We start from the raw sequence: 24,767 nt of genomic DNA, 5'->3' as shown, positions 1-24,767 counted from the left end.
TGTGCTTTTTACTTTTTATTTATTTATTTACTTAATTTATCTTTATTGTTGAGAGTATTACACGTGTCCCATTTTCCCCCCAATTGACCCCCTCCACCTTGCTCCCACCCCCTCCCCAGGCCTTCACCCCGTTATTGTGTTCATGGGTTATGCTTATACGCATATAACTTCTTTGGTTAATCTCTTCCCACCCTCCACCCCCCTTCCCTCTTTCCTCTGAAATATGGTCATCTGTTGCATGCGTCAGTGTCTGGATCTATTTACTTCATCAGATTTTTTTGTTCATTAGCTTCTTCTCAAAGAAGATCCTTCAGCTTTTCCTATAGTGCTGGTCTGGTGGTGATGAACTCCTTTAGCTTTTTCTTATCTGTGAAGCTCTTTATCTGACCTTTAATTCTCAATGATAGCTTTGCTGGGTAGAGCTATCTTGGTTGTAGTTCCATGTTTTTCATCACTTTGAATATTTCTTGCCACTCCCTTCTGGCCTGCAAGGTTTCTGTTAAGAAATCAGCTGACAGTCATATGGGTGATCCCTTGTAGATAACTAACTGCTTCTCTCTTGCTGCTTTTAAGATTCTCTCTTTGTCTTTAATCTTTGGCATTTTAATTATGATGTGTCTTGCTGTGGGCCTCTTTGGGTTCCTCTTGTTTGGGACCCTCTGTGCTTCCTGGACTTGTGAGTCTATTTATTTCCCCAGGTAGGGGAAGTTTTCTGTAATTATTTTTTCAAATAGGTTTTCAATTTCTTGGTCCCTTTCTTCCCCTTCTGGCACCCCAATAATACAAATGTTGGGCCTCTTGAAGTTGTCCCAGAGGCTCCTTATACTATCTTCATATTTCTGGATTCTTTTTTCTTTTTGCTCTTCTGGTTGGGTGTTTTTTGTTTCCTCATGTTCCAAATTGCTGATTTGATTCTCAGCGTCCTCTCCTCTGCTGTTGATTCCCTGTAAATTATTTTTCACTTCAGTTCCTGTAGCCTTCATTTCAAATTGGTACTTTATTATGTTATCGATTTTCTCAGTTATTTCCCTAATAGTCTGCTTAAACATCCTTATAAACAAAATTCTGAACTCTGTTAGCTTGCTTGGATCTATTTCATTTAGTTCCTCTTCTAGAGATTCCTTCCGTTCTTTCCTTTGTCACATGTTTCTTTGCCTCCACATTTGGCTGCTTCCAGGTGCTTGTTTCTATATATTGGGTAGAGCTGCTATGTCTCCTTGAATTGGTAGAGTGGCTTTGTGTAGTAGGTGTCCTGTAGGGTCCAGTGGCTCAGCCTCCCCAGTCACCTGAGCTGGGCATTCTAGGTGCTCCCCTGTGTGAGCTGTGTGCACTGTCCTGTTGTAGTTGAGCCTTGGTTGCTGTTGGCGTCACTGGGAGGAACTGACCCCCAGGCCAAACAGCTGTGTGGACCAGCTGCAGCTACAGCCAAAGAGCTGCTGTGCTGGAGACACCCCTATGGAGCAGGATTTGCTTCAGTGGGGCTTTGGTGTTCACCAAGTGCGCCCCTTGAGTGTCACTTGCGGATGTGGTAGGGTTGTAATCCAGCGTGGTCAAGTCTGACCACCAGGTGCACTGTCTCTGGGGCCTTCTGTGAGGGGCAAAGTCAGCCTGTGCCAGTGCCTTGCCCAGGGCCACCCAGCATGAGCTACACAGCAAACCATAGTTGGCTGCTACTTGTGCTGGGCTTGGCGGTGCCCAGGAGTTGCCAAGCTATGAGCCAATGCAGGTGCCGCTAGTGCCAGGCCTGGGGCCACTTATCAAGCTCTATGGGGCCCGCTGCTGCTTGTTTGAGAGATTTTAGGACAGTCCTAAGCATAAGGCTCGAGAGGCCACTTGCACAGAAAAGGCCCTGGAAATGGCCCGGATGAGCCTGCAGGTGGGGAGGGGCGGGGCCTCCGGGAATCAGGGGGCGGGGCCAACTGTGCCAGTCAGGTGCTGGCCACTCAAACATGGCGCCTGCCTGCCGGCTGTGTGCGGGGAGGACTTGCTAGAGGAGCAATGGCCTCCGCCAGCTCCTCTGCCCGGGAGGAAGCCGCCCTCCAGCTCTCGCCCCTACTTCAGGCAGGTTAGTTCCTCCCGAGTGTCCCGGGTCCTTTCAGGCTGCTGCCCGGCGCTGGGCTCAGAGGGAGCGTCCGAGTGAGTCCGTGCCGGGCCCTTTAAGGAGAGTCTGGGGCTCCCGCAGCCTCTGTGACCCTCAGCCATAGTCCCCGCCAGTTTTCACAGCCCGAAGTTATGGGATTTCTCTTCCGGGCCCTGGAGCCCTGGGCTGGGGGCCTGCTGTGGGGCTGGGACTCCTCCCTCCTCTGGGAAACCTCCACTGCCGAGATGTCCTCCTGGGTTTAACCCGCAGCTTTGGCTGTGGGCCCACAGCCGCGTCTCCGCAATCCGGCCCGGGATCCACCCACGTCTCCACCGCTCCTACTGGTTTGGATGCTTCTTCAGTTCCCTCCTTGTAGGGATTCTGTTCAGCCAGATTTCAGGAGGCTCTGAGTGATGGTGGTTCTGCATTTTAGTTGTAATTTTGATGTGGTTGCAGGAGGCGGTGGGTGCAGCTGCTACCTACGCTCCATCTTGTTTCTGTCCCTGCGGTTTGATTCTTGGTCAGGGCCCAGGCCTGGGTTGCAGGGCCTCCTCACACCCCCATACTGAGGATTGAGCCTGCAACCCGGGCCTGTGCCCTGACCAGGCGGGAATCAAACCAGCAACCTCTTGCTGCAAAGGGTGACAGTCCACTGAGCCATACCAGCTGGGCAATGGAGAGTTTTTTTGTTTTTGCTTTTTAAGTTTTGCTCTGCAGTGGGGCAGAGAAATGTGGTAATGAACAGGAGATCTAGGGTCAAGGAAAGCTTTTTTTAAAAATGGGAGATATTCTACTAGAGAGCGCTTGTATGCTGATATAAATGGGAGAAGTAACCAGTGGTGAGAGAAAAGCTCACAGAAGGAGGCAGAAGGAATAATTTTAGGAGTGAGGCTCTTCAGAAGGGCAAGAGCGAGTGGGATCCTGGCCCATGTGGAGGACAAGCCTGGTCCATGGGGAGCCCCGGCACACAGATGGTATAATGCTGGTGTTCCTGCCCGATTGCTCTTGTTTCCCTGTGAAGTGTGTGGTGAAGGCAAGCTGACGGAGGCAAACAGAAAATAAATGTGTTAGAATGTGGGAAAGAAAACATATCAGGGAAGGTTGCCACAGAGTGTTGAGTACCCACTTGAGATTTTTAGTGAGAATTTCAAAGGCCAGTGAGCACAGTTGTGTGTTCAGGCAAGGCCTGGATGGGAGAGAGAGTGATGGTGCTGGGTCAAGATGGTGCCAAGCAGACTTGGTGTTGCTGGCAGGATTTTGAAGCCCACCCAGGACCTCCCCTTGTGACCTGGACCCAGTTCTAGGTACCAGCATGAGCCCATTGTGTCCCACCAGCTCCCCACTTCAAATCAGAAAGGCCATCAAATAAAGGGACCCTCTCCAACCTCATGGGAAGGGACCTTATCAAGCACCTAACCGTGAATGGGCCCCTACCCTTGCCTCCACCTACAAGGAACATCAAAGATTCCTCTAGGACCAGAAGCTGTTGACATCAGAGGTAGACAGCTATCCCAAGACAGCAACAAAACCTCTCAGAAGCATAACAACCCTCAGGAGATCACGTAATCTTGTTAACTGCCCCGTAATCCAGCCCCCGCCTTGCTTTCCCCCACCTTCGTGTAATCTTCCTTACATTCCTTCCCTAATTTCAAATGCATAAAATAAACTGCAAAACTGTTACTCTTCAGATCAAGATTTGAGATCTTGCTTCCTGGCAATGTTGTCAGTTTGGCTCAAATAAACTCTTATAAAAATTCTCTTAAAAAAAAGATGTTGCCAAGCAAAAGCAGTGGGGGAGGGTGGGCACGGGATAAGGGTATTTACAAGGGAGCAATTATAATAAAGAACACGGGGTCTGGGAGGACCTGAGGGAAGGTGGTTAGTGAAACAGGTGGTGAATGAATCAGAGGTCTCAGTGTCGCCAGGGAAGGGGTTCCTGCCCCTTTAAGGATAGAAATTAAGAGAGGAAGTGAAAGGATTTGAAAGGTTTACTGAAAACAAGGAGGAGGGAGCTTGATGCATCAAGGGAGTGCACACTAGCCAAGGATTCGACTCCCCGAACTGCTGCCAGGGTCTGGCTTCCACAGGACTGGGCTCCTCACGTGGGCACGGAGGAGATCTCTCTGCTGTCCAGGTTCCCCCGTGGGCTGGTAACCATCGGTGCGGGTGCAAAGCAGAGCTCTCTGGGGAGTGCCTGAAGAGAAAGTTTACCCTTATTTAGGAGAGGCTTTATTACTGAAGACATTCCCATCTGTTTAAGAGAGGCTCATCCTGTCTCATCAGTAAGACTGAAGAGATAGATATTGGACCGCAAACACTAACCTAAGTGAGATGGAAGAATAGGAGGTAGGAATAAAAATACTGCCAAATCAGGATGCTTGAAATAGAGATTTTGGAGATGGTAAAGGGCATGACCCTAGGAGTGAGCGTGGACAGGAAGGTCAGGAGCTGAGATCCCAAGATGTTGGATAATGCCTCTGGGCAGACCAAAGACTGGCCCAATATAGAATGTATACATTAAGAACAATCTTATGAAACTCTTCTGGCTTAAAAATAAAAATAGATGTTTGAATAAGCAGCTTGTGTTCTGCTTTCTTTAGACACAGGTTTAAAAGGGTGGGAACTATGGAGGTGCATACTTAACTGGGTGAGGGATTTCTAGGGGGCAGGAGGCTGGGCTGGGTTTATAATCATTTGTAATGGATCATACAAGCCTGCAGGGGAAGAACCTGAAAGATCCTGGCCCATCAAAGTCTTAGCTAACCTTGTTTTGCTTACAAATTGCACAAACTTTTTGTTCCTTTGTTGGGCAAGCTCTGCACACATGTTTACAATCTGGTTAAAGAATCTTCCTAGCAATGACGTTATTACATACAAGCGTACACGGTGGTGCCCATAGTAACAGCATGGTGCCTCTGGAGTTTGATGTTCTCAAATTCAGTTTCATGAAGACCTTAAGAAAGACTCCATTTTCCCATTCACAGGAGAAAAAAAAGCCCAGCCAGATAGTGTTCACAAAGGTTGATGTGACCCTAGTTGTCTTCCTGGGAGGCAGTCACAGCAGTAGATCCCCAAGATCTACTCCTTTGGCTCTGGTCCATTTCTGTAACCATGTCAAGAAGCCATCGACAAGCAACCCAGCAAGGCTGTGAGGATCTGTGAACTTTATTAAACATTTTGCAACCCTGAGATTACCTGTTTAAAAGAGGAATGATATTCAATTCATTGCTGGTCAGGAGGCTGGTCAGATGCCAAAATAATTGAATCTTGGCTGCATCCAGTCAGGAGCATAAAAACCAGAGGGAGCTTCTATAAGGACCTCGAAAACCAAAGGAAACAGAGGTGACAACTGAAGGAAGCCCCTGGAGGGGCTGGGGTTAACAAAGGGAAGAAGTGGGAGTTACTGGAATCCAGAAGCTTAGAGGAAGAGCCTGAAGGGAGGTGAACCTCAGACCTTAAAGGAAGAGTTGGTACAACATGTTTGAAGTGCACAATAACTGGGGGTCCTCAGAAAGGGGAAAAGCTGGAAACTCGAACCAAGCCCAGCTGCCAAGGTAAAGAGCTATTGCTACCACGATATTCCAGGTGCCCAAAGCAAACAGCAAGAAGCAAGTCCTTTCTCTCCTTCTGCCTTGCAGGCTTCCTCTAGCGCCCCCTATTGGCAGAGCCTCGCAAGGTGCCAGCAACTAAAAGAGACATGGTTTGCAGAAGCCCAGCTCCAGAAGCCTTAGGAAACAAATATAAGTTTTCAGTTTGGGGCTATTACAGGTAATGCTGTTATGAGCATTCTTGTACATATCTTTGGATGCACTTATGTTTGGGGTTATATACCCAGGAGTATACTTTCTGGATTAATAGATACATTTATTAACCATTCTGGTTAATGTGTGGTGCTATCTCACTGTGATTCAATTTGCATATTTCAAATTACTATTGAAGTTGACCAGCTTTGACCACTTGGATATCCTTTTTACTAAGGATTAAGTCTCTAGGCCATTTATAACTTTCTTATTGCTCTATGAAGATTTTAAAATATATTCTTGATACAGCCCTTTTGATTATATGTATTGCAAATATCTTCTCCCTGCCTGTAAACGTGCCTTTTCACTCTCAATAGTGTCTTGTGATGAATAGATGTTCTTTTTTTTATTAATCCTCACTCTAGGACATGCTTATTGATTTTAGAGAGGAGGGAAAGAAGAGAGAGAAACATCAATGATGAGAAAGTCATTGATTGGCTGCCTCTTGCCCATCTCCTACTGGGGGGCAAGCCCACAACCAGGGCATGTGCCCCTACCGGGAACTGAACTGCGATCTCCTGGGCCCTAGGTCAATGCTCAACCACTGAGCCACACCGGCCGGGCCCGGTCATGTTTGATAGCTCTTGTTCCTGCATTGTCTTTTCAAATTACTCTTTGTTTCTTGAAACATATTAAACATATTTAATGTACATTTTGTACCTAAAAATGATAATATCTGCAGTCACTGCAAGTGTGAGTTCACAGTTTGATGTTTCTGCTATCACTTGCTTATGGTGGCATGTTTCCTTCTGATTTTTAGAATTGTTTGCTATGAATTTGAAAGTTTGTTAGAATTTTATCCATGGGAATCCTTCAAAGCCTGGATTTAAAGCATGTTCTTCCAGAAAAGAATTATACTTGCTGATGCCTGGAAACATTACTAAATCAAGACCACTTGAAATTTTTGCTTTCCCCTCCCGAAAAAGTTTAAGGGCTTAGAAATCTCTAAGAGACTCTCCCTACTCCCACCCTGAGACAAGAGCTATTTGGACAAGTATCCTTAGCTCTCTTTTACATACTGAGGGTGTCGGCTTTGGGGGATCCCCACCTTATGACAGTGTCTCTGACCCAATATCCTATTTTGTATGTACCACAGGCTTTGTCTCTGGTCCCCAAATTTGATCTGTTAAACCTTGGCCTTGGGCACCAGGAATCTGCAGATACTGCCAAGGCAACGCTGACCTCAGTGCTCGCTTACCATTTTTGGTTTTAGGCTTTTTTTTTTTTTAACCCCTTCTGTTATTCCTTTCCCTATCTTTCTGCTAGCTCAATGATACATTTAATAATAGATTTTACTACTCTATCATTTTCAGTGTTCTGTACCAGGAGAATTTCTCTACACATCCAGTCCACCATCTTGTCAGAAATGGAAGTCCAATCATTTTTCATAAAAAATATGTCACTCAGGCACAAGTCCTATAAGGTAGGTAATTTCTTCAGCAGTTGGTTCAGTGTCTTACAAACCCATGTTTTCTCTTTCCTGCTCTATTTCTTCATGTTTGTTTAGAATGTCTCTGGAGAAATTCCTTCTCTAACTTGCATAGTTGCCATATTGAATGAAAGCTCTGTAAGAATAGTAATTATTGCACTAAATAATGAGATGATTACCCAGGACAACTTTAAGTTGGGAGGAAATAAAGGCTATGGGAGAACTGATCAACCCCATTGATACCCTTCTATCAAGGTCAGCACCATCTTCTTTCACGATTTTGCAATTTAGGAAGAGTCAAGAGTTGTTTCAAATGATGTGATCTCCCTGAGTGGGGATATACATTTATGTGGAGAAGATTCTGCCAAAACCAGAGGAGATATTTCAACATAGATGTGTTGTCAATTTCATTTTTGTGGGCAGCTTTTAGACAATTCCAGTTCTCACCTTGCACAAAGATCGTCCTTGCAATGCTTTAAAGAAAATAATCCTCCAATAAAGGTGGTTGTCGGAAAGCCTACCAATCTCTGTCTTTTTAAGCTGGAAAGAGCATTTTTCTCCTTCTTAAAAGGGTTGTAAGAGGACCAACATATAATGATCGACTTAGGATTTTTACTGTTTCTGGGAGGCTGCTGATGGCTCTGGCTTCTCTTAATCTGCGCGAGACCAGCCCTTTTCCATTCTATGTCTTAAATAAGCATGGCATTTACAACACACTTCATCACTTCACTGCTAGGGTTTCTCTTTTTTTTAATAGGTCTTTATTGATTTCAGAGAGAGGAAGGGAGAGGGAGAGAGAGATAGAAACATCAATGATGAGAGAGTCATTGATCAGTTGCCTCCTGCACGCTCCTGACTGGGGATGGAGCCCACAACCTGGGCATGTGCCCTGACTGGGAATCAAACCGTGATTCCTGGTTCATAGGTTCACTCTCAACCACTGAGCCACTCCAGCTGAGCCACTGCTAGTGTTTCTAACAGCTGGTTTCTTGGGAAGATTTGCAATATCAAGATCTCTTCTACAAAGTGACACTGCCTTTCAAAGGAGCTAAGAAGTTCCTCAATTCCCACCCACCCCCGCCTCCTCCCCATAGCTCATACATAACAGGAACTCCATGAAAATCTATTAACCCTGGGTCCTGCCTAGAATTTCATAAGTTTTTAGTAATAGCATTTGTCTCCCATGTAGAGCTCCACCTTTCCAAGGCACAAGTAGATATTCAATTAATAGTAATATATGAGGAGCGCACCTGTCTGGGTCAATGGTATACTTTTATGACAACCTTCCAAAAGCAAAATAGGTCCGTCCTGGTCGTCCTTAAGTGCAGGGAAAGAGTGGTGGTGGCATGTTGTTTCCAACAGGCACTTAGTGAGACAGCTCAAAAGGGAACCTCACTTCTTTGGCCAGTTGATGGAGTATCGCAACCGTGTTTGGGAGGCACATTCAACCAGCCTTGGCATGAGGAGGAAGAGGAACTTTGCTGATTGGCACATCCCACAGCTGGCAGCCCTCCCAGTGTCAGGGCCAATGGCTTCTTGCAATGAGATGTAGCCCTTCCCAACAGGCTTGGCACATGCCCACACGTCAGCAGTTATAGCTGAGCTTTGTTTCAAATTCTGGTTTATGCCTCTGCTCTTCCTCTCAGAGCGTATCAGATGATGACAGTTCTAAATTCACCTGTCATGGAAGCATCAGTTATGGCTGGCTCCCTCCCAAGCCCTATTCCAAGTTTGCATGTTTAGAGAGTGAGGGTACCTATATTTTTACCAGAGCTCCAGGGGCTCTGCCAGCCACCGGGCAGTGAGCTGTGGTTTCTGGGGTGTGTGGCACAGAATCTATTTCCACCCATCTTGGACCCAACCCAGTGCCCCTGAAGCCTTGCTGTAACTGTAGTCACTGAGGCCAGCCTGATTTACTCAATGGTTTTTCTCCGTCCGGGATCCTTAATGTGGAGGATTGTTTCTATTCTGATGACTAGATCATAGTCTTTTGTAATTTGTTTTCAGGTTAAAAACCCCTTAGCCGTCTTTGCCCCGTCGCACATCTCAGCTCATTCAATGGTCCTTAGGCCCTTAGCTCCTGCTGCCGCCCCTGCTAATGTCTCGCCGACGGCTCGCGGTCAGCTCTTCTGGCTCTCAGATACCTCCTGTCAGTTACAGAGCACCCTGCTGCTCCTGCCCGAGGCAGCTGAGGTGTTGGTCTCTTGTCCTTCCTTCGTACGCTGTTCAGCAGCTGACCCCTTGATGTGCTGAGGTGGGGGGAATCCTCTCTCAACTTGAGGCTGGGAGGGCAAGGCCCCCAGAGAGGGGAAGTGCCCAATCACGTGCTCCACACTCCCAGAAGCCAGCCTGGGGCCAGATGCAGGGCAGGACCCTGAACCCTCGGACCATTTACCCAGTGTTGCCAAGACTCCTTGCCTTCCTGCCTGTGTCGTGTCAGAAGCCACCTCACTGTAAGAACCACAGCCAGGTAGCACCTATATTGTCCAGATTGCCCCTTCCGTCCCTCTCCAGACCACCACCAGACCTTCCCAGTTCCCTTCATCCCTTTGCTTTCTCCCCCCACCCAGCACCCCTTCCTCTGGTTATTTGCCTGAGCTTGGACCACCCTGCAGCAGCTGCCCTGGCTCCTCAGGAGAGCGCTGGCTTGGTGGGCAGAAGGGTCTGAGTGCAGAGAGGCACATAGCGTGCTGGCCTCTCCTCTCCTCTCCTGCTACGCTGCCTTCTAGCTGGGGTCAAAGCGAGGCCTTTCACCTTTCCACTTGAGTTCCTTCCCCAGCCCTTTGTCTCCTGTTGACCCTACCTCGATCCCTTTTGCTCTGTGTGTCCCCAGCACCTCTCTGAGGACACCACAGTGTTCTTGGAGAAGATGAGTAATGGGATGCTGAAGGGCAGCAGAGACAGGGAGGCCATGGCAGGGCCTGAGGAGGGCCCAGGGCACCAGGGGAGCAGCCCCACCTTCATCCCCAGGAGACCTCACTCAAGACTCAGGGCTCTGTCCACACTCTAGGAGGCACTCCGCTGACTCCAAGCCCTTTGTCTCTCAAAGACGAAAACCAGTTCGCTGTGTCTGCCCCAGGCAGAGGCTGTAGAGCTGCCACATACAGGATCATAGGGTGAGGTAGGATCTTTCCTTGACCATCACCAATTTATTCTAGAGCAAAAATTCTAAAACTTTTGGTCTCAGGATCCCTTGACATTCTTTAAAAGGTAGGATTCTGAAGAGTGTTTGCTTTTGTGAGTTATTTCTATTGATAGTCACCATATTAGAAATTAAAATAGAGACCTTTAAAGAATATTTATTTAAAATAACATTAATTAACCCACTATATGTGATCAGATATAACATTTTTATGAAAAATAATTGCTTCCCACATTGGAAAATATTTATGAGACGAGCGGCATTGTTTTACATGTTTGCAAGTTTCCGTAATGTCTATTGTAACAGACAGCTAGACTCTTCTCTCTGCTCAAACTCCATCTACTGTTGCAGTAGCATGTGTCATATAGCTTCTGGAAAATTCCATTACACTTGTGCAAGAAAAAGAGTGAAAAAAGGCAAATAACATCTTGCATAATGAAAATAGTTTCAGCCACTCAGAAACTATGGGTCTCAGGGACCCCCGGGGTTCCCGGTCCTCACTTTGAGTATCTCTGATATAGAGCAGGGGTGAGCAAGCTTTTTCTGTAAATATTTTCGGCTTTACAGTCTGTCGCAGCTGTTCAACTCTGCCGTGGGATCAGGAAGCAGCCATGGGTAATATATATAAACAAATGGGTTTGACTGTATTCCAATAAAAACTTATTTACAAAAACAGGTTGAGGGGCACTGGATTTGACCCACTGGCCATAGTTTGCCAACCCCTGATCTAGACTCTAAGCTGGCAGGGGCCCTGGGTTTAGGACTCATGCCACAAAAGGGAGAGGACAGTGCCATCTGATTCATCCTGGTCAGGCTCTGGAAGAAGAGAAAAGAGATTTCTAAGAAAAGACTAGGTTTCTTATTTCTAATTACTATAGTTCCCAATTTGGAAGATCTATGGTCTCCACCTCAATACGTAGATAACCCTTGGCCAGTTCCGCTTTTCCCACAGCCCATCTAAGACTCTGCCCTTAATCCTACAGCTCATCAGAAAGCACAGGCACATCCAACTCTGGGGGAGCTGTCCTCTCCATCACTGCCTCCCCCCCACCCCGATCAGGGGCACTGGGATGCGCCAGGCGGTGCCAGACAACCAAGTGGACCAGCCATCCCTCGGACTCCTGAGCCAGGCCACCTTTTTGTCATCTTGTCACTTTGCCATCTGTGCTCCTGTTTGGGAACCTCTTTTCCACATACCCGTTCCCAGGGAATAAAAGCTGTCTTTGGACTTGAGCCTCAGCTGTCTCCACTATTCTTGTCCACCCCACACCCCCATCCTGGTGGGACAAAAAGTCTCCCAGTGAGCAGGTGTTGCCCTTCCTCTGCTGCAGAGGCAAAGGGGTTACTCCTGGCTCTGGCGTGTTTGTGGATCCAAGTCTCCAAACTGATACTTCCTCTGGTTCTTCTCATTCATCCCCTGGTCCTTCCCTTGGCTTGACCTGAGCCCTCACAGCCCTTTTGCTCCCTGTCCTGTGCTGGGTGCTGTCCGGCTGGAGAAGATGGCCTTAGGACCCCACGGGATTGACTGGGCACTAAGGGAGACAGCTTTGCCTGGAAAAGGCCCGAGGCAGCCTGAGACGCCTGTAATGATGGCGCTTGCTCTTCCTCAGCCTTCCACCAGCTTCATCTTTCTTTTGTCTTCCTTGTCGTCTTTACCAGGGTGACGTGGTCACTCCCCACCCAGGGCACAGACTTGAGTCTGAGCCGGGCAGGGTGGAGCAGGCTCCAAACTAGAGTTTCCTCAGAGATGAGGAGCAGCACCATGCTCTAGGGGGACCCGCCATGCATACCCAAAGCCAGCTTTCCCAATTTCATCTCCAGAAAAAGATTGTGTGCTGCCAGCTTGGGAGGAAACCCATCCGCTCCTCTCCCTATGACCCTCAGACTCAACCAGGAAGATCCTGTTCCTCGGCTTTAAAGACAGAACACTCGAGCTGGACTTGTGTGGTCTGTGAGGACTAATGCACTCATGCCCACCCACACCTGGTCTCTGCCCCTGCCTGGCCTGTTCGGCTGCCCAGAGCAGCTCCGCGCACACTCTCCAGGCCCCTCAGCAGAGACTTGGTAGATTTACGAGTTCAGCCTTGGCTGAGGCCTTCTCCCATGGCTCCCAGCCACAGTCCAGCTGCTCCCCCACATCCCATGCAGCATGGCTAGGACGTTCTGTGTCTCCTTTCCTGCCTCCACCCCAACTTGCTGAGTCACCCCTTCAGCCCCCTTCCCCCTGCTGCCCTGGCAAGTCCTGTGGAAGAGCAGCAACTCATCACACCAGTGACTCCCAGCCACTCCAGCCTGCCCCAAACCTCACTTACTCTCATAATGGCTATGGTGGCTCTCTAAGGCTGTCCCTGTTGGGACTCTAGTCGTCTTGACTCATCCCCTCCCATTCTGAGGCCCTGAAGTTCAACAAAAAGGTGGTTCCTTCTCTGTCTGGACTTTCAGCACCTGGTTTGAAGCTACACCTGATCTGGAAGATTACTTCCAGTATGTGTAGACTCTGTAGTTAGTCCTCAAATTATTTCTTCAGGACCAGAGATAGATTCCACTAGAACTCTACCAGATTTCTGGCACCTCATGGCAGGACTTAGGGAGAGTCTGGGAAGGCAGTGTCTGTGGGGAGGAGCTGGCCCTGGAGCAGTCATTTGTAGACAGATTGTAGAAATAACTCCAGAGCCAGTGAGACTGTAGGCCAAAGTCATACAAGGAACCCACTGAACCCAGGCTTTGTTTTTCCTGGAAGTTAGGTTTCTAACACAATAGAAAGAGAAGACTGTAATTATCCCCTGGAAAAAATGCACGTCCCTCTTCTAAGGTTCTTCGAGGACGTCATTGAATCGGTCCACATTCTTCTTATGGAAGGCCTGAGGTGCTGCCTGGTGGTTAAGGTGAAGCTGCATCTGGCATAGGATCTTCTCAAACTAGTCAGTGGGCACCGAAAGTGTCTCTGGAAACTGGAATGTAAGCAACGTCAGCTTTATGGCTTAGCCTGTAAATATAACTCATCAAGAAAAGGGTGGAAGGGTGCAGGGCCCAGAGAGGGAGAAAAATGTAGTGATGCGGGGCAGCTGGAGAGACCACAGTGCAGCAAGAAGCCTCCTAAGTTCCCTCCGGCCTCTCTGACATCCAGTAAACACGTTTTGGGGAAGTAACAAAGCATGTTCCCTTCTTCAGTTTCCCTTCTGGTTATGCGACCCCAGCCCAGCTCTGTTCACACTCACAGCTGCCGAGAGCCGGTGTGGCCTTGGCTGTCCCATCAGCCCCTGCGGCTGCTGCCATCCTAGGCCCCTGTCTCTGCACCTGTGCAGCAAGCTCTGTCTTCTTGCCATCTCTAGAGGGTCTGTGGAAACTTTAGAGGGGGAAAGCAAGAGGTGGTGCCCTAACTCAACTTCCAGCCCAGTTGAACCCCTTCCTCTCCCATTTCTCTTGTAGCTACCACAGAAGAGCCCTGGGGGTGGGGTGGGGGTGACTTCCCAGGATGAGGATTTGCTCCCTGGTGCTCCTGAGCATTCACAGATGTGCCCGTGGCTTGCCCTGGTCTGCAGGCAGGAACCTGGGAGCTGAATCAGATCTGATGGGTAAGAGTCTAGAGTGAAAACAGGCAGGGCCTGGTAGAGAAGCCAGGTCCCTAAGCTTGAGTGGCAGTCTAGGAGAGAAGGGTGAGTGTGGTGATCATTTGTCACTAAGAGCTGGTGAGAGTGGCCTGGAGGGGAGGAGAGTATCTGTCCCTCCAGAGACTTGGGGCCTGGCCTCTTCCTTCTTTGTTCTTTGGCCCGAGGTGGTGGCTGTGGTGGAGTCAGGGCCAGAGCACCCCAGGCCTCCAGCATAGAGACGAGATCGCATCGGCCACTTCTGTAAGACACGAAGATGGAATGTGAGTAATGCTCACTATTGCGGCTCCTTGGCACCCAAAAGTTCACCTTCTCTAGAAGCCTCCCTACCGTGACTGCTTTGATGACAGTGATCTCTGGCTCACCACCACTCTGGCCCCACATGTTCTCCTGACCACCTGAGCCTGGCAGGGAAGCACTTGAGGAGCCAGCTGAGGAGCAAGGGTCCCAAGAGGAGCCCCTCCCAGGGGGGAGGGAAAAAGAGATGGCAGAGCTGGCTGCAGCCAGGGCTGGGGTGGGGGTGGGGGAAGGGCAAGAAAAGACTCCTGACTTGACCAGTCCTGACCCTTCTCTTGCACAGCCTCCCACCCAAGTGCCTCTGGCCCCAGATGGCAGTGCTACCCATACCCTCTAAGCTGGGGATCTCCCAAGATTGTCCATCCTTCCAGCAGGAGTGTGGGCAGTCCTAGAAATGCCAGGTTGATTCCTAGAAAATGCCAGGTTGATTTGCCCTGAGGTCTGCCCTTTCTTGGCAGGCCCTCCACATGGGGGCTGAAGAGGCACTGCTCCTGGCTGACCAGTCCCACTATCAGAGCTCCAGACCTTACCCACCTCTCATTGGTTCATTCTTCAGTACATTTATCTATTGCTTCCTCCAATGGTCTTACTTTGATCACCATTTTACAACTAAGGAAACAATTATGCCACTCCAGGGGCCACTGTCAGCATTTCAGAGTTGCCCCCATTTAGTCTCAAATTCTTGCATTTTAGCTACATTTGCATGGAAAAAAAAAAAAAAGCTCAAGTTTTAAGACATTTCAGAACTATGATTTTTAGGAGGGACAGATGGTGAAAAGTATCCTCCCTAAAAATAAAGTTGACCTCATTACAATGCTACCCTCAGGGGGGCAGACATGGCTCTTCCTTGTAACACTGTTACGCTCTCCAACCAGCAACTTACATGCCATCTCCTGGGCCTGCTTGGTGGCTGTGAGAGGGGAGGGGGATCTGAAGTCAGACACCCTGGAGTTCAAACGTTTAGCCACTTAATCTCCCTGAGATTCTGTAAAGTAACACTCCTTTGGTTCGAGTGTGGATTCAACGATAAAAAGGCACTAAAGCACTTGGCCCAGCTCCTGGCAGGCATATCTTTAGCATCCAAATAATGTTCGCTGTTATGGACATGATGATTTATTGTCAATCATACTTTTATTCATAGTCCCATTTCATGCTCTGGAAGAGAAGCGGGGCTCTGGTGGGTTATCTTCCCTTTCACGTATAATAAACCGAGGAGCGGGAGAGGTAGGCGTCAGTCTGGAAGTGGTGCTCCACCCCCACCTTGGCTACTTCTAGGGTGATGCTTTCTTAGACTATTGCTCTCCAGAGGAGGCTCTCTCCTGCGACAGAAGTCCAAGGACACTGAGGCCTTGTTCAATGGGATGATGTCCCTGAGTGCAGGACTCTCCTGGGTGTGGTTTCCTTTCCCAGGCACCAGCCTGGAACCTGCTCCTTTTCCTGCCCTGTCACTAGGCACCCCCTAGTCTAGGGGCCTCCATGAATTTCCCTGCCCTTGGAGGGACCACATGCTCATCAAGTCATTTCCAATCATCACTCCCCCCTGCAGGCATGGGGACGGCAGTCCAAGACCCCTCTATCCCAAACCCCCTTCCCCAAGGCCCTGGGCCTGTGGCCTACCTTGAGAGGGTGCAGGAAGCAGAGTCCACGCAGGAAGGGTGGCCAGGCGGGGCCAGGCAACTCGTGCCCGAGCATGCGGGTGAGGTGGGCTATGTAGCTGGTGGCCAGCACCAGCACATCCAACTTGGAGAGCTTGGTGTTGGGGGGCACGGCGGGCAGAGTGGCCTGCAGGGCCAGGAAGGCCTGGCGCAGAGTCCTCACCCGGCTCCGCTCCCGTGCCGCGTTCTCAGGACTGGCCTCACTCTGCACAGAGAACCCCCTGAGTGAGTCTAACCCGACTCCCATCTGTCCCTGGCTTCTAAGAGCATTCTAGTGTAAGGTCTTCCCCTTCTGAATAGCTAGGACCAAGGACATCACCCCAATTTGTCCACTTTTGGCCCTGTCCCTCCTTACAGCTGAGGAATTGGAGAGAAGGCCTCGCCTGGGGTCAGATGGGCCAGGATGGCAGAGCTTGGCTCAGAGTCCTGTACTCTTTCTAAGTCTCCACTGTGCCTCCTCCTAGCGCTCATTCCACCCACACCCAAGCCTGAATCCTGCTTATCAGAGTGCCCGGGGGCCACAGGGAGCACTGAGCAGTGCCCTGCTCAGCAGGGATGACCCTTGGCCCAGCGGGTCCTGAGAGGAAGAGGCAGCTGCGATAAAGAGGAAAGGACACCAGACTGGGGTCAAATCACAGACTGAAGTCCTGGCCTGCCACTGACTGTTGCCCTGGGGCCTTGGGAAATTCACATCGCTCCTCCAGGCCTGTGTTCTCAAGAGAAGTGAGTTGGGCCAGGTCCCTCAGCCACACTCTGGTTAAGAGCAGCTTTTCCCAACCACCAAAGCACAGAGCCTTAGAGTCGAAGGGGCCAGTGTCCCCTCTTCAGGGCAGGGATGGTAACACATAATGACGCTCTGCCGTTGGAGGTGACCTCTCTCAGCCCCTCCTACCCCTGCCTCCCCAGCTCCCTCTGCAGGGCCAGTGTTTCCTTACCCTGCCAAGAGCCAGGCTCCTGGTCCTGGCACCTCTAGGGGTAGGGGCAGCTCTGCTCCACGTTTGGTTGCTCCAGCTGGTCTCTTCCCACAGGTCTTGCCTTGGTCTGCTCAGGCGGCTCCTCCTCCTGTCAGTGCCTGCGAGCAACCTTGGCCTGGCCTTCGCTGGGCTCTGCCTGACTCTGGGCATAGCTGGTGCCCCTCTGGCCTTACTCTGTGACATGCAACACCCCAGGAATGTGGTGCCACAGCTCCAAGGACAGGAACACAGTGCCCGAAGGAGTCCTTGGGCTTAAGCTTGCTGGGACAGGCTGGTCATCCAGCCAGCAGTGTCTACATCTGAGGGAGTTGGCGCCAACTCAGTCCTGCCTCGGCTTCTTGCTCTGGGAAAACCGCCCACCCGGCACAGCCCCCGCAAAAAACCTCCTGCCTGCCTCCCATCCAGCTGAGGGGTGGGGGTGCTGGATGCTGGGAGTGGCCAAGCCCTGGGAGGAGGCACTGCTGAAGAAGGAAAGAGGACGGTGGGAAGGCAGCTTCCTCCTGGAGACTTGCCTGACCCTGACAGCAGTCCTATGATAGACCTGCAACTTTAGCTTTGGGGTTCAAGTTCACGGGAGGGCTCTGAACCTCCTTCTCAGAAGCCTGCCTGAGCACATCCTTAAAAGGACTTTTCCTCCCCTGCCAGTGAACAGGACCTTCCAGCCATGGAGCACTATTCTCCATCTCCCAAGCATACCTCGGATTTTCAACCCAGTGCTTTTCCTTTTACCTTTCTGTCCCCCTGGGATACTTTCCTCCCACTCTGCCCAGGGAAAGGCTGCCCATCCAGTGGGTTATGCCCTTCATTTGGGAAGGCACAGAGCCCAGAGCCTGTGTCTCCCTGTTTCATTGGTGCTCCCATTTATGCACAACCACACCCTGGCTGCCTTCCTAGCAGTTCAAAGTTCTCAGGACATTGCATGCCAGGCAGTGTGCCAAGCACTTTATGTATAGTATCTTTACCTCTCAGGTCAACCTTAAACGAAAATAGACTCTTGCATCTTCATTTTACAGCTGGGAATACTGAGGTATCAGGAGGTGAAATAACTTGTCCAGTGTCAAACATCTAGTGAGTGGTGTGGGTGGTGTGAAAACCCAGGCAGTTAGTGGACTTGGAAGGCTGCCCTCCCCCCATACCATTCTGCCTTGGGTGACTCACTCACCTGTCTGTCCGCATGCTAAACGTGAGGTCTTTGAAGGCAAGGACCAGGATGTTTGCTGAGTGGCACTGGATCCTCCATACAGCTAGTTAGGAGCAGGCAGACTGTAGAAATAGCAAATCTGCCACAGTAGCCCCTGCCTGCCCTCAAGTTACAACCTCTGCCTGCAGCAGTCACCTTGCAAGTCGCTCGTTCCTCAGTTTTGAACTCCAGGGGAGACAAAATAAGTAAAGAGAAAGTACAGAGAGGACAGAGAAACAAAGGTGGCTGTAGATACAGTGAGGCAGACACCCAGCCAACCGGAGAGAAAGGAAAAAAGAAGACAAGTGAAATTGACCTGAATGTCCACCAGTAATAGAAAGAATAAGACAGACCTCGGTATAATGACATGGAGAAACTCTCCAAGACGCAAAATTAAGTGAAAAAACCTAGTTGTAAACCAGTATGTATAAGATCCAACCATGATGAAAGACACCAAAAACAAAGCTGTAAGTGTGAAGGTTTATGTACTTATGTGAACACATAGAAAAGAGACTGAAAGATGTGCACCAAGCTTTTTTAAAAAAATAATTCTTTATTTTACTCTGGATGCAGGGAATTAAACATACACCTCAGTTCGTGGCACACAGTCTGATACACGCAGGACCAATTCCGAAGGTGAAGCCTGACTCCCTCCCCTGAGTATAGGCTGGACTTAGCCACCTGCTTCTAACAAGTAGAATGTGGCAGAAGTGTGTAACTTCCAAACCTAGGTTATAAAAGACACTGCGGTTTCCTCCTTGCTCTCTCTCAGGTCACCCGGGTTACTCATATGACTCACTTACAGCTGGGAATACTGAGAGAAGCCAGTTGCTATGTCATGAAATAGCCCCTAGGAGAGGCCCACGTGGTGAGAAACTGAGGCCTCTCACCAACAGCCAGCACTAACTTGCACAGTGTGAGTGCACCACCTCGAAAACAGACCCTCCAGCCTTCAGGTGCCTACAGCCCTAGCTGACAGTTTGAGTACAACCCAGGAGAGTCCCTGAGCCAGAGTCACCCACCAAAGCTGCTCTAACCCACAGAATTCCTGACCCGCAGAAGCCATGTGAGATAATAAATGTTTATTGCTGTTTAAGTGTGGGGGTAATTTGGTAAGCAGTAACAGAACTGATATGGTGGGAGTTGTTGAACCATGTGCATTGCTGTATGAATGAATTTTAAATTCAGTAAATGATAATACATTTTATAGTATAAATATATAATACCACTTTTGTATTAGGTATTGTATTATATATTCCATTGTTACTTCCATTCAAGCCCATATTTTTAAGTCCCCTGCTGCTCCCTGTTGCAGAGTACTCCACAGTGTGCACCCATCACATTTTGAGCTCCCAGAGCCCCAGAGATGAATATCCAGATTGCCTCCAGCTCCTCATCACCCCAAACAATGCTGTCATGAATATCACGTCTCTTCCTGGATCCAGATTAGATTTTTAAAAACATATGCCCAGGAGCAGGCTGCTGGATTAATGGACTAAGTACTGCCAGAGTGTCATCAGAATGGCTGCAGAGTCTGCACGTCCAGCGGCACTGCACGGAGCCCTAGAACCCCACATCCTCACCACTGCCTGGGAGTAACCAGGTTCCTAGTTTTACAGTCAAATAACTATAAAGGGTGATCTTGTTGCCATTTTAATTTGCCCTTATCTGATTACTGAGTTCAAGCACCTTTTAAGTATGGTGCTTGGTAGAGATTCAGTTTTATTTTTCTCCATAGAGGGAACCAGTTTTATTATCTCTGTATAGGGAGACTTTTCTCAGCATCAGCTACTAACTGGCCCATTCTCTCCCTGTTTAGTTTCAGCTCCCACTTTACCATATATTAAGTTTCCAGATTTGTTTATAAGTCAATTTCTGAGCTCTCTATTCTGTTCCACTGATTTTTTTGGTGGTGGTTTGTTTGTTTTTTGGTCTGTGTTTGAGCCAATGTCACAGTGCTTTTATTATGACTTTGTAGCATTAACATTTGGTAGAATAAACTCCCCTCTTTACTCTTATTTTTCAAGGTTGACTTAGTTATTTCTGGACCCTTAGTTTTCCAGATATATCTTAGAGAGGGTTTATTGAGTCCCTAAGAATTCAACAAAAATTTTGACTGGGATTTCATTGAATCAATGGGTTAATTTGGGAAGTTTGCCATCTTGATACTTGTTTTTTTAAATCCTCATTGGAGACAATTTTTTCCATTGCTTTTCAGAGAGAGAGTGGGGGAGAGAGAAACATCGATGTAAGAAAGACATCCCACAGGTGCCCAGACTGGGGCCAGGGATCAAGCCTGCAACTGAGATACCTGCCCTTGGCTGGAATTGAACCTGGGACCCTTCATTCCGAGGACCAACTCTCTAACCACTGATCCAAACAGGCTAGGGTACCATCTTGATACTTTTAAGTTAACCTTTCCAAAAACATGAAATATCTTTTACTTTATTCCAATTATCTTCTATATCTTTTATTAGTTTTATAGTTTACACCACAAATGTCTGTGTATTCTTGCTTAAGTGAAATCATTCATAGTTTTATTGTACTAAATAGTTCATAGCTTTTGTTGCTCTTGCAAATGTCTTTTGTCTTTTTTATATATCTTTATTGATTTCAGAGAGAGGAAGGGAGAGGGAGAGAGAGAGCTAGAAATATCAATGATGAGAGAGTCATTGATCAGCTGCAGCCCGCAACCCGGGCATGTGCCCTGACCGGGAATCGAACCCTGATCGCCTGGATCCTAGGTCGACACTCACCCACTGAGCCACGCCCAGCTGGGCGCAAATGTCCTTTTTCTTATATTTCCTGGTTGGTTATGGCTATAATCAACTGTAAAGAAATGCTATTAAAGTTCTGAAAGCTTATCTTGAATCTAGCAAACTTGTTGAACTTTATTAGTCATAATATTCTGTTGATTCTGTTGGTTTTTCTGAGTAGCTAGAATAATGACAATTTTATCTCTTCCTTTCCAATGTTTACATTTCTTGTTTCTTTCTCTTTCCTTAGGGCATTGACCAGTGCTTCCAATACTATGTTAAACAGAGCCTGTGATAATGGGCACCCTCTTCTCCTGGTCTTGGTGTATCTACCACTTCCCATTAAGCATATTAGGTATAGGTTTCTTACATATGACCTTTAGCGAATTAAGGCAGTAGCCCTCTATTCCTCATTTGCTAAGAGGTTTTTGGCGAGGAAGAAATGAGGAATGACTGCTAATGGGGATGGGATTTCTTTTGGGGGGGTACAAAATGTTCTAAAATTAGATTGTGTTGATGGTGGCACAACCGTGTGAGTTGCATACTTTAAGCGGGTGGATTGTAAGGTATGTGAATTATATCTCAATAAAGCTGTTAAGAAAATGGTTATTAAAATATATAAGCATATCCCAAGGGGGACTTGGAGCATAAGCCCTGATCAGAAAGAAGAGAAAATAAGAAGTTGGCGGGAGGGCCAGCCCAATTAGGCTGTGTGGTTGAGGAAAACCCTGGGTGGAGGAAGTGGTATATGGGCAGAGAACCCAGCTGGTAACTGGGGCCTGAAGGGACCGAGTGCCCCAAAGAATTGTGTCTGCTTCAGTTTTGTCAAGGGCCAGCCTTTGGATGATCTCTGAAAGAAGCTCCCAGAGCCTCGAGGTGGAGAGTCTATGATGTCAGCACCTGACCTTTGTGACATAGGCCCTAGATGTCATGGAGAACTGCCCCTAGGAAATGGGGCTTCTAGCTCCCAAGCGGTGTGGCAACACCGCCCCTTAGACAAAGTCCTGGTATCTCAGAGGCTTTCACCAGCTAGCCCGGCTGCTCCTGCTGCTGCTGGGTGTGATAAGCCATATTGACTAGGGCCAGGCTGAGCCAAGGGATATCAGCATTAGGGGCAGCAAGGGGACAGAGTGTCAGGAAGCCAGGATGCTCACAGAATCCCTGACTCAGGTTTAGGAGAACAGAAGCCTTCAACAGAAGACCTCACCTGGCCAAAGGAGGACTTGAGACAAGGCTCAGACAGAAATCCAGGCCAGAGTGAGTTTAGAGTGAAGGATGCTGGGGGCAGAGGGGGGTGGGTCCACTCCTTGGTGACTGTTCCTCTTTCTCCCAGGTGTCCTCATTTCTGAAGTGCCTTGTGAAACACAGCCCAGAGGAACCCTCATGGGTAAGAGCTCACAACACCAGAACACCCTCAATTCCTAGTCCCACCTCAGCCCCCATCCTCCAAACCCCCTTCTCCAACTCCATCTTACCCTCCCTCCCTCCCTCCCGATTTCCTCCTCAGCTAGAACCTTCCCTGGAGCATTTTGCCAGCTCTTCTGACCCCAAAGGTGACACGGGTTTAGGGTCTTAGTGAACCAGCCTGGAACTGGCCCCTGAGGGACAGCCAGAAATGGACTGATTATCCCATATCTTGGGCTCTGTTTCTTTCTCTATAGATCCTATGGGCTGTGTCTTCCTCCCTGGCCCATTCAGATCGTTACTGCTGCCCTGAAGCTCCCGAGACGTAGCTCTGCTTCTCCATCCCTATACATCCCTCATCAATGGCTAACTGCAGAGAAGTGAGAAGCCAAGTTTAGATCCACGCTCCTGCCTGAACACCCAGAGAGCCTGGTGCTCTGGGCTGCAACCAGAGATACTGGTCCTGACTGCCAGATCTCTAGCCTCTGGTCTTGACGAATCAGTCCTTTCTGGTTTCAAGGAGATGTTGCCTCAAAACAAGGACCAAGTGCTGCTACAGAACACAGCGCCCTCTGGGCATCCCCCTCTGGGCCCCTCACAACTAGTGGACTCCCTTCCCCAGAACCTCGAGGCTTTGCCTCCCCAGGAACCCCTCCCTGCCTCCCACCCGCCGTGCCCTCCCCTCCCACAGCCCCACTCTCCTGGCTCCCATTTCTACTCTTCTGACTCAAATCCTGACTTTGTCATCCACCCCTGCTCTTCCTCTCTCCCAAGTTCCACCCCCTGCTTTCACCAGAATTGCCTGTCTCTCTCCCCTCCCCCTTCCTCCTCTCCCTCCTACAGGCTATACCCCTCTCCTCTCCCTACCCACCCCTCCAATCCCTTGCAGCCACAGAGCTCCCACCCACACTGCCAGTCTCCTTCCCCTCTACCCAGCTCCGCTCTCACTTCCCAGAGCGCCAGCCTGCCTCCTCCTGGGGTCCACTCTAATAGGCAGACATGGCCCTGGCATCAGTATCAGGACACCAGCCCCCCTGGAGTCGTCGGGGGATGCGTGGCAAGCGAGACGGACCCTGCAGAGTTCAGACACCCGGGAGCCCTGGCCCAGGCCCTGGTGGTTCACTTGGGGTACCGCCGCATCGCACACGACCTTCGGTTACTGCTTTTGCAGAGCTTGTGGCTAGGCAGAACCAGCCAGCCTCCAGTTGTGGAGTATCCTATATGCCTGGTGTGTCTCCGGCCCCGCAGTCCCTCTTGCCCAACCCCCAGGTACAGGACTGGACCCCGCCTGCTTGCCTTCCCCCAACTACTGCCCTGTGTGCAAGGCCAGGAATCCAGACCACTCCGCATAGGCATTGGCTTTGCCCTCCGCCTGCCTCGTGGCCAGGCCAGGGCTTTGCATCTGTTGCCAGAAAGAAGACCAGAGGAAGCAGGATCTCAGAGCGAGGCCACACAGGCCCTTGGGTATCAAACCCAGGCATCTCAGGTCCCAGCAGCTCAAGCCCCAGCAGCTCAGGCCCAGGCAGATTCAGCCTCAGGCAAACCCTCCGAGATGGGGAGCCTCGTGTCTGCAGGCCCTCAATCACCAAACTCCAGTCGATGTTCAGAGCCTCCACTTCAGGCACCAAAACCAGCCACTGTCTCCCTGAAGCCCAAGCTTTCCTCCACTCCAAAGTGGCCTGCCTCTCCAGAGCCTATTCTCCAAAAGTCACCACCCTATTTCCAGAGCCACGGAGGCTCACTGGAGCACCTCCTCCAAACCCTACCACCACCCCCAGGCCCCAGATCTTGGGAAGCCCCAGAGACACTCTGAAGGGCTGGCTGGCTGGAGGGCAGGTGTGTTCTCCAGCCCTGAACCCTGGAAGTCCCTTATGGAGTCTGCTTTCTCCCGGCTGAACAGAACCAAGGGTACCGAGGCCCCATTCAGCCTTCAATGTATTCAATAAAACTTACCCCTGCAAAACTTGTGTTTGTGTGCTGCTGAGCAGACACAGTGGGTATCTACAGGGGGGCCAGAACCCAACAAGGGATGGGGGAGTCAAAGGAAACAGAGTAGCCAGGGAGAGTGGATGCCATGTACCTGAAAGGGCGTGGGGCCTGAGCACCTGAGATGTGCAGGGCTCTAGCTGGCCCTTCGTACATTTAATTCAATTTGGTGAGACAGATAACGGCATTCCAAAAGATGAAGCCACTGGGTCGCTTCCTCTGGGTGCACCTTAGGTTAACAAGGATGCATGCTGATGACGCCAGGGGAGCAACAGGCGGTGTCCTTGCAGGAAAGTGCACTCCTAGCAGTCACTTGAAGAAAACCACCGGGACCTCACACTGGAGATCAGAAACCCAAGGACCCCCTCAGGAAGCTGGAGTGTGGGGCAGAGAGATCGGCCCTGCTGGGGGCTGGGCTGCCAGCTCTGAGGATGTTAGAGGGGAGCAGCCCCCACC

General features: G+C 49.6%; 2 protein-coding genes and 1 long non-coding RNA gene across 3 annotated transcripts; 2 read left to right on the top strand and 1 right to left on the bottom strand.

Annotated features, from left to right (window-relative positions):
• The first annotated feature begins 5,099 nt into the window (after positions 1 to 5,099).
• On the top strand, positions 5,100 to 11,512 carry LOC308566019. The gene is made up of 4 exons (XR_014000102.1): positions 5,100 to 5,634; positions 5,719 to 5,848; positions 7,194 to 7,303; positions 11,435 to 11,512. It is a non-coding gene; the product is annotated as an uncharacterized lncRNA (long non-coding RNA).
• A 149-nt stretch (positions 11,513 to 11,661) lies between these two features.
• TCF23 (transcription factor 23) lies at positions 11,662 to 17,168 on the bottom strand (the record flags this gene model as incomplete). Its single annotated transcript, XM_081155880.1, has 3 exons — positions 11,662 to 14,300; positions 15,974 to 16,216; positions 16,947 to 17,168. The coding sequence occupies 3 exons, from the start codon at positions 17,166 to 17,168 to the stop codon at positions 14,121 to 14,123; spliced, it is 645 nt and encodes a 214-aa protein (XP_081012006.1). The 3' UTR covers positions 11,662 to 14,120.
• Positions 17,169 to 22,848: 5,680 nt separating this feature from the next.
• Positions 22,849 to 24,138, top strand: PRR30 (proline rich 30; the record flags this gene model as incomplete). Its single annotated transcript, XM_081155857.1, has 1 exon — positions 22,849 to 24,138. The coding sequence occupies one exon, from the start codon at positions 22,849 to 22,851 to the stop codon at positions 24,136 to 24,138; it is 1,290 nt and encodes a 429-aa protein (XP_081011983.1).
• Between the last annotated feature and the right edge of the window lie 629 nt (positions 24,139 to 24,767).

This window comes from Miniopterus schreibersii, assembly GCF_964146895.1.
Source record: "Miniopterus schreibersii genome assembly, chromosome: 13".
Taxonomy (NCBI): domain Eukaryota; kingdom Metazoa; phylum Chordata; class Mammalia; order Chiroptera; family Miniopteridae; genus Miniopterus; species Miniopterus schreibersii.
The sequence above is the reverse complement of the archived record's forward strand: the minus strand, read 5'-3'. Positions and strand labels throughout refer to the sequence as shown.